Below are 13,950 nucleotides of genomic sequence, written 5' to 3' on the forward strand. Positions count from 1 at the left end.
CAGGACAACAGGATCGTTATTGTCTGAGTGTATGACGCCAACGGCCATGTGTTTTCCTCACCAAGCTTCTAAAAGCCAATGCCAATTTTCTTTTTCAGTGTTTTTCAGTGTTTCAATGCCCGGAACTATCAAAGAAGATACAATGCAACAGTGGACACAGTAACTAGCTGCAGTTAGTTAATTTTATGGAACGAGTAGAACAAATATGCCATTGAAACCCACTCAGTATAAAAAGAAAATAAAAATAGCAACAAACAATAAAGGGACACACAAGGACTAAAACATTTTCTTCTAATATGTGCAAAGTTTGGTAGGTCTGAAATACACTGTCCATATTTCCACTGCTATAAACATACAGCAGAAAAGAGAAAAAAAACAAACAAAAAAAACACACTGGATGCGACATGCAGATGTCATGTACACAACCATCTGTCTAATCCATAGTTACTATAACTGTCCTGTTCTGTGTTTGTTTACACGCTACATGTAGGATATGGAGAACAGCAAATGTCGAAAGTTTATAAAATGCCTGATTTGATGAAAATAAAGTGAGCAACCAACTGTCCTGAGCTTACCTTGCGGTGGCTGGAGCTGAGGCCTATTTGGGCCCATTTGTGGACCACGCTGCGGCCCCATGCCAGGGTACATCTGCCCTGCATTGGGGGGCATGTTGTGGGCCTGCTGGTGTTGGGGGTGTTGGGCAGAAAGAGGGGTTTGGGGAGTTCGCTGAGGATGGGTGATAGTATTGGGTGGAGTCTGCAGGGCTGTGTACCCTGCAACCTCTGTGGGCCCAGCTAGTCCTGCGCTAGGGGGTCTGCCCTGCTGGGGAGGAGGGGTTGGGGTTCCCAAAACCCGCATGGGGGACATGGATGAGGGGGAGGGGTAGGATCCCTGAGCTGGGGGGGCAAGGTGGGACTGGGGCTGGCTTTGGGGCTGGGGTAGATTCTGGGGATGGTTGAGGGGGTGCATAGGCTGGCCCTGCTGCCCTGCCTGCTGCTGCATCGGGGCAGAACGGGTCTGATGGGGTTGGTGTGTTGGTCCAGGGGGGTATCGCTGCCCCTGTTGCCCAGTGGCTGGGCCTGATCCCTGGTTAAACCTCTGGCCAAGCTGCCCTGGTCCCATAGCCTGGCTGGTGTTAGCACTGACGTTAGCATTAGCACCCTGGCCAATCCCAGATCCCATGGCTCCATACTGGGCCTGATAGCCAGGGTACTGGCCACCCCCAAACCCTGCCATGCCTTGTTGGTGCTGGTGGGGGTGTGGAGGCTGTCGGGAGGGGGAGTGTGGGTATCGGGGTGTGTGGCCCATGTTAGGGTAGCCCTGGGGTTGTGGCTGGGGCTGAGGGTTTCTCATTTGGGCTCCCCCCATTCCTACATGTCCCAGGTAGTGAGATGGGTCCTGAGCAGAAGGGGGTGCCATACTCTGTGGAGGGTAGTGTTGGTTCATGCGAGCTGCATTGGGTGTAGGTGGTCCTTGCATCCCGCCATAGTTGCCTTGAGACATCTGGTAGCCTCCCATCTGGTTGGGGGCTCCCCCTGGTTGTGTTGGAGGCTGCTGATAAGCTGGTCTGCTCTGCTGCTGTTGTTGGCCCCAAACGCCACCCCCACCTGCTCCTCCCCCAGCATCGCCTGGGTACCCATGGTGGGGGTTGCTAGAGCTAGCTGGGTTATTATGGTAGTGGGAAGCCATGCCATTCATGGCTGCGGTAACATTTGGCGGGCCCTGGCTAGGACCATTCTGGGCCATCATTCGTCCTCCAGGAGCACCAGGTTGATCATAGCCTGCATAGGGGCCATGGTCATACATTTGCCCCAATTTAGGCTGCGCTGGGCCAGATCCAGCACCATGGAGCATCCCCTGGTGGTAACCCCTGTTCCCCTGGTGCTCATGGTTAAGGGAGGGATTAGTCTGCTGGGGTAGAGGGTTGGACTGGCCAGGGGCAGGCGGCTGAGGAAAGCAGTCTCCTAAACCATCTAATCCATCTGAGAACAGCCCTGCATCGTCCCCGAATAAACTCAACATCCCTGGGTCCGCCATGGCTGGGTGGAGGGCCCACAGATGGAGGGGACTGGATGGAGGGAGGTGTGCTGTGCAGTGAGAAGCTAATCAGCTAGCTGCTAATTTGAAGCTTGTTACTCCATGGTCCTCATTCAAGTCCCTGGAGAGACAGAGGGAGGGGAAGATAAAGAACAGAACAGAGACGAAGGAGGGGGAGGAAGAAAGAGAAACACTGGAATTAGTGCAGGTACACATGAGAGCAAAAGGCTGCTGTGTGCTGCAAATGAAGAGCTGCTCTGAAAGCTCCTTGATAACTGTTTCTGCATCTGAATATTTCTGTAACTGTCCGCAATTTCCCAGGTCTGCTCATGCATTACAGGGCATCTGCTACCAATGAGATGAAACAAGCAGCATTTACTGTTAAAGGCCCCATGAAATGAATACATTTTCCCAGTTTTAATTCAGTGTCCCTGTGTTAATTGTTCATTTATCGCTTGCCAAATATGTGTAAAAACCAGTATCAGAGTATTTTTACATCGAAATCCCTGTCTTCTCTCTTCCGGTAAAATGGTTTCAAATGTATGATGACTCATCCTGCACTCAGGGGCGTTTACAAAAATCCATCTTCATAAAAGTTCATCCTCAAAAGATCATCAAATGTGACTTTGGGCAAGTAACTAGCCACACCCATCACATAAAACCACACTTCACTGTCTGTGTGTCGTAGTGGATAACAGAGCAATATGAAGAGAGATAGGAAGAGATGTGTGTATGGATATCAGTAGGCAAAAACTTTCATTTCCAAAACATTAAGGCTGAGGTCTAATTCTTTCATCTTTCCCTCCTGATCTAACAACAGGTGAAGAAGTGTGTGGAGCCAACAGTCTTCTGTGGCTCATTTTTCTCTGCAGCTCTGTATTGGTCTAAACTCTAAGCCTCACCCACTTTTTAGCGGTCCAATCAAATGCAAAGGATTTGCTTTAAATCCCCCTTGTAACTGTACACGGCTCAAATATTCCGTTTCAATGGCAAATGTGCAGAGGCTAAAGATGCTCTAAGTTACATTTCATGGGGCCTTTAATTTGACCACATTTAAGCATTCTTTTGTAACTAAGGGGCTGAAAAGGTAACTGGTAAATCTGTTGCTGGCAAATTTCTTGCTGAAAATGTAGCAATATGCTAAGTTTACCTACAGGCATATTGCCTGAGCAAAAATAGTGTGTGCTTTACCAATACTGGCATGCACAGAACCAAGACACTCTGAATAACAATTCTCTTTGGTTGATGTATATGGATATCGTGTATATTTATATCAGCAGTATTGGCGGTGATGTTTGAATGGTCATAGTGTTTTCATACAGATAGTTAACGGTAAGCTCTATATTTTTATTCTGGGACTCCACTAGAGTAGCTTTGCATTATTCGCAGTTCAAAAAACTTGTTATTTATCTTATACTGGCCCTTTATGCAGTGCCTCAGTTCAGCCTCTGTCTCTAACAAGCAGTCTTAGCCCCCGTCTCTTTAAGGCTCCCCTTCCAATGAATCCGCTTTGTTCTGATTGGCCAACTTTCCGGAAGCCTGCCAAGGGGGAACTGTATCAGAGTCCTGTTAAGTTACCACTGATACAAACCCAACGTTTCCTGCTTTATTGCTTCATATGAAAAGCTTTTAAATTACTAAATAATGGGACTTTTATTGTGAAGAATTTACAGGGAAATGATATGTGTTCCTCACTTAATTAGCAGAGCTTCATTAGCGGCGCTAAAAATTAATCGACAACAGGATATGGAGATATTCAGGGCTCTCTGTTCAGCAGATCAGTTAGAAATAATGCAGGGAGGAATAGTACAAGCAGAAATGGTCACAGTGATGATGATGTTTGATGAGGAGCTGCAGATGACCAGCACATCTCCAACAGGTTAACTACTTATTTTACTTTGCCATGCTGTGTCATGGAAAAACACTCAGTGTGCCAGCTCGACACTCAGCACTCATGGCTCAGAGTGTCTACCCCCAAAACAATGGAAATCAAGTTAGCAGCTATAAGTCAATAGTACAATTATAAGGATTCATTAGTTATATACAAAACCTATTACATTGTCTATAGCTTATGGAGTAACTTGCTTTATCACCAAATGGTTACTTGAATTTTCTCAAATCAAGTGGTTAAAAATCCTGAGAGGACCTTAGCAACAGACAACAAGACACTGTCGGTATCTCACTGGTTGGGCTACATTTCATGTAGATATAATCAGTCCAAAGGTTTGTGGTTATGCTTAGTAATAAAACAAGATATGTCACCAATACAGCCCTTCATAGGAAATTATCACAATTTGATGATATCGGTCAGCAAAATCCCAAGTATATAGTTTCTCCAAAGCACTCAGTCCTGATCAGATGGTGCGTCAAGCTAATTTAAACATTTCAGCAGCCTTATTAGCTGCTGAGAGGAGGTGCAGCGGATTAACTTACATGTTTAGAAAGTTAATCAGTTGTAACCACCCCTGAAAAAATATGCACCCATTGAGAAAAAAAACAAAACAAAACAAAAAAAAAAACACACACATTCAGATACCCCGAAACACACACTTCATCCCCCCAAACCCCTCCCCCACCTCCATTTTACTACCAAACAAAAGAACTTCTTTCTTTTCCAACACACACTCGGGAGTCATTGAGTGTGTGTGTGTATGTGTGTGTGTAAGAACAAAAGGACCCAGCAGATGCAACTCTGTTTGAACGGCAGCAGCTGCCATCCAGCCAGCCAACAGGCAAGATAGCTTTTCTGAACACTAGTCGGTCACTCACTAAACAGTTTAAACTACTCAGTCAGGCCTGGCAGATGTGCTAAGACGAGGAGTTAGGCACCTGCTACCTTTTTAACCTCTGTGTGTGTTGATCGCATAAGCAAAATAAACATGCATACAACAAGCTCAATTTATTATTAATAAAAATAGCCATATATGTATGTAAAAAAAAAAAAAAAAAAAAAATCAGAAAAACTGAGGACTCCATAGGTGTGTGAACACAAACATTTGAGGGACTAGATGGCCAACCCGACACCCAAGATCTGCCTGGGTGAGAGGGTGAAGGTGGGTGGATCTAAGCATGCATGAATGAGTGTGTGTAGGCTGTATCAGAGGACGGGACAGGGAGGAGGTGGGGGAGGTTTGCTTGTTGCTTCCATGCGGTGCAGAAAAACACCCAAGCCAACTTCTACCGCTACAGAGTTCCCCTCCCCCATTCACCTCATTTCTTACCTCCTCCACACTCTATTCCCCCCTCCCACTGATTTTCCTCATCCACTTATTGGTTCATTACAGAGCCCAGCAGGTATCAGAGACAAAACGTTTGATTATTTCTTCACACAAAACAGGATGCAGGAATAAAATAACTAGATTGTGGCTCAAAAATTACTTAAATTCATCCATTCAAACTAGGTTAACAATGTTATGATACTGTGGCAGCAGGAACAGAAGCTACAGGTTGTTGTGGCTTGGTTGGTATGATAAGTTACAGAGGAGCATGTGTTTAGCGGCAGGCTAACAGCTGTGTTTGAGTGTAGAGCCTGCTGGGACCTATCCCAGCATGCACTGGGTGAGAGGTGGGGTACATCCTGGACAGTTTGCTAGTTTATCACCAGGATATAAGTATCTCACAGTCATATTAGTGGTTTTGTAATGCAGAAAATAACTAGGGCTGTACCCGAATCACAGTTTTAAAAGTCACTAGTTTGGGCCAAATATTTGACTTTTTGGGGGGCCATGTGGCTGCTGACAGTGCCGACAACAACAGAGGACAAAGTGCACCAGTGTCTGGTTCAAAAGCAGTTTAGCTGCCTTCAACGTTCAGCACCAGGGTCGAGAGCTTTGAAGCAGCAAACGGAAGCGAGTCGCGCAAGTCAATTAATTTTGCAGTTAGGTAATGATTCGACTGACAAAATGAGGCTGGACTAGGGGGCTTCTTGACTGATTATTTGAATCATCAACTTTTAGGGGGCAGGCCTAAAAATAACAGACGACTGATGAGACAACTGCTAGATTCTGCATGGCAGTGTAGCAGTATTGTTGGTGCCTGTGTTTGTCAGAATTATGAGCATATTTTACATAAACCCTGCTGCTTCCTGTCACAAGGCAGATGTTTTCTCTTTAGCTTTACTCAACAGGATAAAAATGTTGGAACTGATTTGTCCATCAGCCTTTCATTCCTTCCACCATCTGCTATTGCCAGACACTGAAACTTTAAAATCTACCTTGCTGTCTTAGGTAACCCAGAAAACAAAAACATATGAGAGTACTGGACACATTTCCATAAAATGTCTCATTAGTAAAGATCACAGAAAAGGCAGATTGGAGTGATGTTCTTGAATCTATTGAGCAACCACTGAGCAGGGTATCATTTCTGAATGGATTCAAGTAATTTAACATTTTTAGTTAACAATAACTGAGACCAAACCATTCCTCGGCTAATGCTAGTCGCTATTAGCCCAAATGGTCCCTTCTGAAATTTAAAAAAGTAACTAGTGTATCAACATCATACCTGCTGTTCAAAGTTCCAGGTGACAACAAAGAGCATTCAGTCAGTAGTAAGCCAACAATCAACATTAGCATGACAGAGGACAACAGTAAAGCAGCCTTCTTTCAGGCCACTTCAGGCCTTCTGCTGGCAGCCTCCACAAAGCCTGATGGGAGCATCCACTCTTGTTGTGTAAATAGCTGTTAACAAGCCCTTTCCTCCATGTGTCTGTACCATAAACAAGCTGCCAACACAAAGACAGGAGACAGGTGCTGCTCAACTTTTTACTATATTATAGACAGCGACAGGCAAGGACAAGTGAGGCATGCAGAGACACTCATCTATACATTTCTTTGTTATTCTGAACACGTCAATAGTATGAAAGCCAAGTAGACAAAAATCACTGTATTCTCCACAGTAGCAGGTTGCCTAAAGGGTCAAAGCTACAGCCACGCTCACATGGAACGATGTTTCATTAAATGAATAATTTGTGCAAATCACCAGTGAATCAGTGGTTCTGTACATTTTGAGCATGAATACACCACCAAGATGTCCAACATTTGGACTCATCAAGTCACAACATATGACAATTATATTTATAAGGGCGACAGTTCATCAGAATGAATACTTCCACTGCTTCTGCAAGTCATTCTGCGACACGTGGATTAGCAGGGAGACCTGCTGCACCAAACCAAGCGCCCCCAGTGTCTCAACTTGTACTGGTAAATAGATCTGAAACTAATGTTTATTTTCATTATGATTAATCTCTTGATTAATCAATTAGTCGTTTGATCCATAAAATGTCAGAAAAAGGTAATAAAAAAAATGTTGATCATTGTTTACCAAGTTGACATCCTCAAATGTCTTGTTTTGTCCACAACCCAAAGATATTCAGTTTACTGCCACAGCGGACTGAAGACACCAGAAAATATTCATATTTAAGATGCTGGAATCAGAGAACTTTTTCCTCTTAAAAAATTACACATAACTAATAGTTGGAGATGAATTTAATAGTTGGCAACTAATTGATTTATTGTTGCAGCTCAACCAGTTAATGACAAGACTGTTACACCATGTGACTTCACTGTGTTACTGTGTGATAGAATAGCAGCACTGTGGAAATAAAAGCTTTGGATAACATACAGGTGTAACTTTTATTTCCCTCACAATTGTGACAAAAATAAATAAATAGTATAACAATTCTATGTGAAACTTAGTACACAAACTATTCATTTTCACCAGCAGAAAACCATTTGAATTAAAAGTTTATAGAAGTTATATAGATCAACTTTATCTGCATATCAACATCACTTTTGACCTGACACAGTTTGATAAGTGCAATTTTGTATTTTTAAACTCTGGGTAAGCTATGTACCCATCCCCTAAGTTTGTACATAAAAGGAGTAATCACACCTATATACCATCTTCACTGGATCACTGCTTTCCTTTGTGAATTCGCCATATTGCTTACACTATATTGTCACACTTGCATTGACATATGTGTATGTGTGATGTAGGCCTAGACAGAAGCACAGGAGGTTCATCCTTTGTGTTCAGGAGACAATTTAGAGAATCCTCAACTCCTCTTATTCCTTTTAAACCCTGATTTAAGGCTGCAACTGACAATTATTTTCCATATCAGTCTACAGGTTCTTTTTTAGTTAATCATAGAACATTAGAAAATAATGACCAAACTATTTGGCAGCCCAACAGAAGCTAACAGCCTCGAAACAGTTAAAGCAGCACTTCAGCTGTTGCCATTAGGAAACCTGTATATAGCTACTAGATCACAGTAGTGTGAACAGCAGCTATGAAACACCGTAGTTACATCACTACAGGAAAAAAAAAGTTTCTGCATTTGAGTGTGTGTATGTGTGTGTGTGGTGGGGGGTTAGGTGGGAGTAATGACTGTAATTTCACATCCTTTGCAGCAAGCTACTACTACGAATGCAACTGATTTCCTGTCAACTCTGTCAGACGCACATTAAATTAGAAATTCTACAATGCAGAATAAATGGAGCTGTATAAGCACTTGCTGGCTGCTGTGCGTGCATGTGTGTGTGTGTGCGTGTGTGTGGCAGCCTTGGGACTTTCGTCAGATCACAGCTCTGGTTAAAAGTGGGGAGGCAAGAAAATTCTTTCCTCCACTCATCCTCCTAGTTTTTTTTTGTCTGGCCTTTAGAAGTTAGCCTCCCACAAGATAACACTCGTCTGCACCCTGGACACTACTGGATACATTTCCTCTGCACTTCACCTCTTTGCTCTTGCCTTTTTTTATCCTGTTCATCCCTCTATTCCTGAGTGAAACCTCCTTCAGTCTAACAGTCACGGAAAAGACGAGCCTTCTACTTTCTTCAGTCCCCCTCCCCTTCTTAAACTTTCTGTGCCACTTCCTCTGCCATTTCAGTCTCAGCTCTCTCGAGTCTCTCTCTCGCAGTGAACACACACACACACACACACACACACACACACTAGGGTTGAGCCGATGGACGATATCGACCACTGAGCCCTCTACCGTAGTAACATCATGATTTAAAAGCCCCCCCCCCCGCCCTACACCAACAACAGGGCACACCCTGCCACAAAAAAAACTACCACACACGCTGCCACACCGGGCCACACACAGTGGCCAAGTGGAGATTGAGAATAGCCATAGACACTGGAATATATATTTATTTGACGGGATGGTGTACATGCAAATGGTTGTGAAGATTCGTCGTCTGTCCATCTTTTGTGTGTATTACATTAGTTCAAATCCTGCACACCACTTCACAAGTGTCTCTTAGTTCTCCTCCTTTGTTAGGCCAAAAGCCATAAAACATAAGAAGTATATAAAAAATTATATGACCTTTACAGGAGTAGCCCATAACATGACCCCCACCCCCGCTCCCACACACACACCGAGAGCATGGTCCACCATTTGACTGTGGGCATTATCATATGCCAATTCAGTAGTCATCGCACCCTAACACACACACACACACACACACACACACACACACATTTGGCATTGAGGCCCAGCTGTCACTCTAGAGGGAATTAGGTGAACGGTCAGTGTGCCGCTTTAGATGCCAAATCTCGTCAAAGGATGAGGCATTTAGCCCACCACGCTCTCCTCCCCTCCCCCTGCTGTAACACACATGTGCTGAGGAGTGGAGGAGGTGAGACTGTGTTCATACTACGGCAGTGTTCACTCTGACATCATGCATGCAGCAGGGATGCCACGGTAGACGGGTCTGGCAAAAAAAACAAACAAAACAAAAAAAACATGAATTCTGGCTCAACTTTTGCCATAGCGCTATGGGAACATAAACTGCTGGCCAATCAAATACATTCAATGCCGGGTACTGTTCACCACGGAAGCATGGAGATAAAGGAGCGAAGCATTTCTGCACTCATTCCTTTCTCCGAGTTGTAAAATTCTGCCTCAAAAGGAGCATAAAATTCATGGCTCATATTTTATTTTCTCACTGCTACCTTTAGCAGCACACCAACACAGCCCCTTGTAGTTTTTGACTCAGTCCAAACATGTGAAGTGATTCAGACATATTAAAAAGCCAAATTTGTTGCTGTGATCGCTCATTTTGTACATAAATATTGTCGATTGCAGTGCAAGTCGTCAGATGACTTCACTACCGATAAATAGTGTTGTGACTGACAGTTTCAGAGCAGCAGCACAGAAAAATACTACTCACTTTGGCAAGTATTAATGAGCCACAACTGAGTTACTATTTACTATTTGTGCACATATCTGACAACAGAAACAAACACAATTCAAATGCCACCGCAGAGCTGAAATTATTAGTAGATTAAATGATGAGTTGATGGACAGAAAGTTAATCAAACTATTTTAATAATCAAGTCATCATTTAAGTCATATTTTAGTCTGGTTGGGACAAAAACAATCTGAACATGTCAACTTAAGAAATGCCAACCACATTTCTTAAAGCTTACTACTTTCTGACATTTTATAGACTAAATGGTTTATCAGTTAATTAGGAAAATAATCTTTAGTTGCAGCTCTATTACCGATCAGCCTGCCGCTTTTATCTTTAGCATGAGTTTCAATAACAGATAGTTAACATTAATATGTGTTATCAGCATTACGGCATGAGCGCCTATCATACAGTCCTCGACAAATTCATTGAACCATCGAGTGACATAGAAAGAAAGAGATAATGACACAACTGAGAAGTTGTGCTCACTTATGTGGCTTCACAAGACCACACGGATGTTTATCAGTGTTTTCAGAGGTGGCAGACTGTACGAGCTCGAGCTACCAACAACAAGGTCAGTCTGAAGGGAGATGATGACACACGCACAAAAAATCCAACTTCATCACCCCTGTGATAAACCCATTCCTCATCTCCATTATTAGTGGTGCACCCATATCGCTTTCTCAGAAGTGACTCCAAGTTCATCATTAAGTGGATCTTACAATGCTGAGTCATTTATACTGTTGTCACCAGATGACAAACTTACAGAAGTGGATATTCCTATGATGATATAGGATTAGAATGCATTTATACATAATTGTAATATATGTAACTTATAATTTATGTTGCAAGAGATTCTTCCTCATCGAACTGAAATAACTACGTTCAATATAGAGAAATAGAAAGAGCGTGTGTGGCAAGGGGGAAGCACCAAGTGACAGCCTGTTCATATGAAACAAACTATTTGCCTCTTCGTGTTTGAAGACATGCCGCAATATCGGAGTTGGATGAAATTGAACATGTTTAGAGAAATGTCTAAAGTATGCCTGAATAAAAGGTCATAACACTGAATGCTGGATGAATAAAAGAGGATGTTGCTTAACAAAGGGAGATATTTTATTCTTGAAGGGGAACAAAAATCTATCAAAAAATAACCCAAAGACATTTATCTTTCTGTAGGTTAAAAAAAAAAAAAAAGTACATAGAGCAATAATGTGTTTATGTTATCTGGACATCAGGTCATAAATGCAAGCTGCTAACTTGGGCTACTGGTAATTCCCGGGTAAGCAAACAAGTATCAGGACTTCGACCTTGAAGTGGCTGACAGTTTAAACAAAGTGAGGAGAAATATAAAAAGGGTTTGGTTATGTCACAGCTGGAGGCGGGCACATAAGCCTGTGAGTCCAACAACATAATTAACAGCTCCGCGAGTTCCATCTCACCTGAAACCACATGTAATCATTGAGTGGCTCTAACACGCTCAGTTTCAGCCGACTTGATAAGTGAACTGGCAATCACCAGCCAGGCTCAGGAATTCACACTGACTGTGCAGCTCTGTCAAACCACAATTATTGAGGCCATCCGTTCAGCCAGACCGAAACCGCAGAATATCACTGCCAACTTAGTGCAACTCAACGGCCTCTCGGGCAGCCGGCAGTGTCACACAATTACTCACTGTAGTGCATTACAGACAGGCCTTCATTTAACAGAAGCTCTGATGAAAACATAGTCATCAATGCCCAACCCCGCCACACAGTTCTTCTCTTATTTTAACAGATAAATACACTTAGAGGTAGGTTTCAAAATACTGAAATCGACAGAGGTCTATGACGCAGAGAGATGTCAGACTTTGGCTGCACAGACATGAACTGTTAGCAATTAAATATAGGTTTTGATGTTTTGTCTGTGTCAAAGAGTGCCAAGAGTCTCCAAGTTTTCAGTCCAACCAATCCCTGCATCAGGTGATGTAACTGGTAAGTTCCTCCAGTCTGACTGGAGGTGTGTTAGATGGTGACGTCAACCAGTGTAAACTTTGGTGGAAGTGAAAACCCGCAGGCACAGAGCCCTGTGCAGCAGCAAACATCTTTTTTTTTCCTGCTGTAAACATTTATAAAGCCTGTGTCAAATATCATTTCTGCAGTCTGAGAAATGCGGTGGCCAATTCAGATGTCAGATTGCAACACACACACACGTCACAATCAGCAACACAGCTCCAAATCACTCAGTGTACGCAGAGTTAGTGTGCAGGAAAAGAAGGAAGAAGTGGGAGAGATTAGCCAACAGCGGCTCAACGCGGTCCTGTCTGTGCCAGGGCTGGACAGTGCGACATGCCGCACGTGCTACGAAAAAAATCGGTCTGTTTGATGAATGAATTTACTACAGTAGCACCTGTGCAATGACATCAATATCTCACAAGTCTTCATTCAAATGCTACCAAAATTGACATCCTTTAGACACTAGACGCCACATGTATCAATTAAGTGTTCAGAGGTGGTGAGTCCGCGGTGATATGTTCAGTGTCTTACTGTAATTTGTACTGTCAGCACATTTTGTATCTCAACCAATTTTTGAACAAATTTCACCAAAATCTTTGACAATACACCCGTGAAAAGCTGGTTGATATGTGATTTTTTTTCAGAATTGTATCCAACAGTTAGATTGTTGTGATTTTTTTAAGTTTATGCTCATGTTTGGCCCGTGTCATTTTGTTTCTTTAAAGAAGTCGCATGACTAAACATGTCAATGATGGCTGTCAGTGTAAATCACCTCACCTGAGGATTCAAGGTCCTGGATTGGTGATCAAGTCCTTGCCTACTCTTCAAGCTTTTCAAGCTCTCTTCCTCTAAAACCGTGCATTGTGCTTGAACTCTGATGTTTGCGGCTATGTTTAAGGTTTGGACTTTGTGTGCCCTGTACGCAACATTAATGTCCTTTTCCAGTCACATACCTGTTTAAGAGATGAACTGTACTACTTGTGGTTGTTTTTAAGAGATGGTAATAGATGTTTTATACTTGTACTACAATTTTGTGGCCTGTGCTACAAAACTATCGACCTCTGTAGCACCATTACTACGTGCAAAAAAAAAAAAAAGTCAACGTGCAGCCCTGTGTGCTGTCGACAGTTTGGCAGCTAAACTGTCTGTAGCCTCCAGGCTCTACTACAGGAAATCTCTGCCATGTCAACAACACCATGTTTCCTCTGAGACACAGACAGGCAGACGCACACAGACAAACAAAACCAAGCAAAAGAAACAAACTGCACCGCAAGCTTAGCGGACACAAACCTAACTAGACACCTGAAGAAGTGAGTGATCTCCCTCTTCCTCTGGAGAACACGTGTGCACCCACCCACCTCCCATTACCACTAGGATCTAAGTCGCTATAATTTATACCTTTGTTCCCAAATGGAGGACAGCACGCAGGAGCTGGCTAGCTGTGTGTGTAATTACGCTCAAGTGAGGGGATGCGGGGCCGTGTGTTTGGGGCTGGGATTTGAGGCCCGGAAGGAAGGAAGAGAGAGAGGAGAGGAGGAGGAGGGGGGGGGGGATCAAGAGAGCGAGAGAAGAAAGAGAGAAGCAGTGAAGCTAGAGAAAATCTGGTTATTTTACGCACGGCTGCTTCGTTAATGGACAGTGTGTGTGCGACGTGCATGTCAGGGAGTGTGTGTGTGTGTGTGTGTGTGTGTGTTTGGGGGAGGGGGTGGCGGAGGGGTGGGTCAGCA

At 43.5% G+C, this 13,950-nt stretch overlaps 1 protein-coding gene across 1 annotated transcript in view; it reads right to left on the reverse strand.

Annotated features, from left to right (window-relative positions):
* Positions 1–13,950, reverse strand: part of chd7 (chromodomain helicase DNA binding protein 7) — a 73,359-nt gene that overhangs the window by 49,541 nt on the left and 9,868 nt on the right. Inside the window, exon 2 of the mRNA XM_067604911.1 lies at positions 576–2,158. Coding sequence (XP_067461012.1) covers positions 576–2,037 — 1,462 coding nt within the window. The 5' untranslated portion in view covers positions 2,038–2,158. The remainder of the gene's footprint in view (positions 1–575; positions 2,159–13,950) is intronic.

Source organism: Thunnus thynnus, chromosome 12, assembly GCF_963924715.1.
Source record: "Thunnus thynnus chromosome 12, fThuThy2.1, whole genome shotgun sequence".
NCBI classification, from domain to species: Eukaryota; Metazoa; Chordata; class Actinopteri; order Scombriformes; family Scombridae; genus Thunnus; species Thunnus thynnus.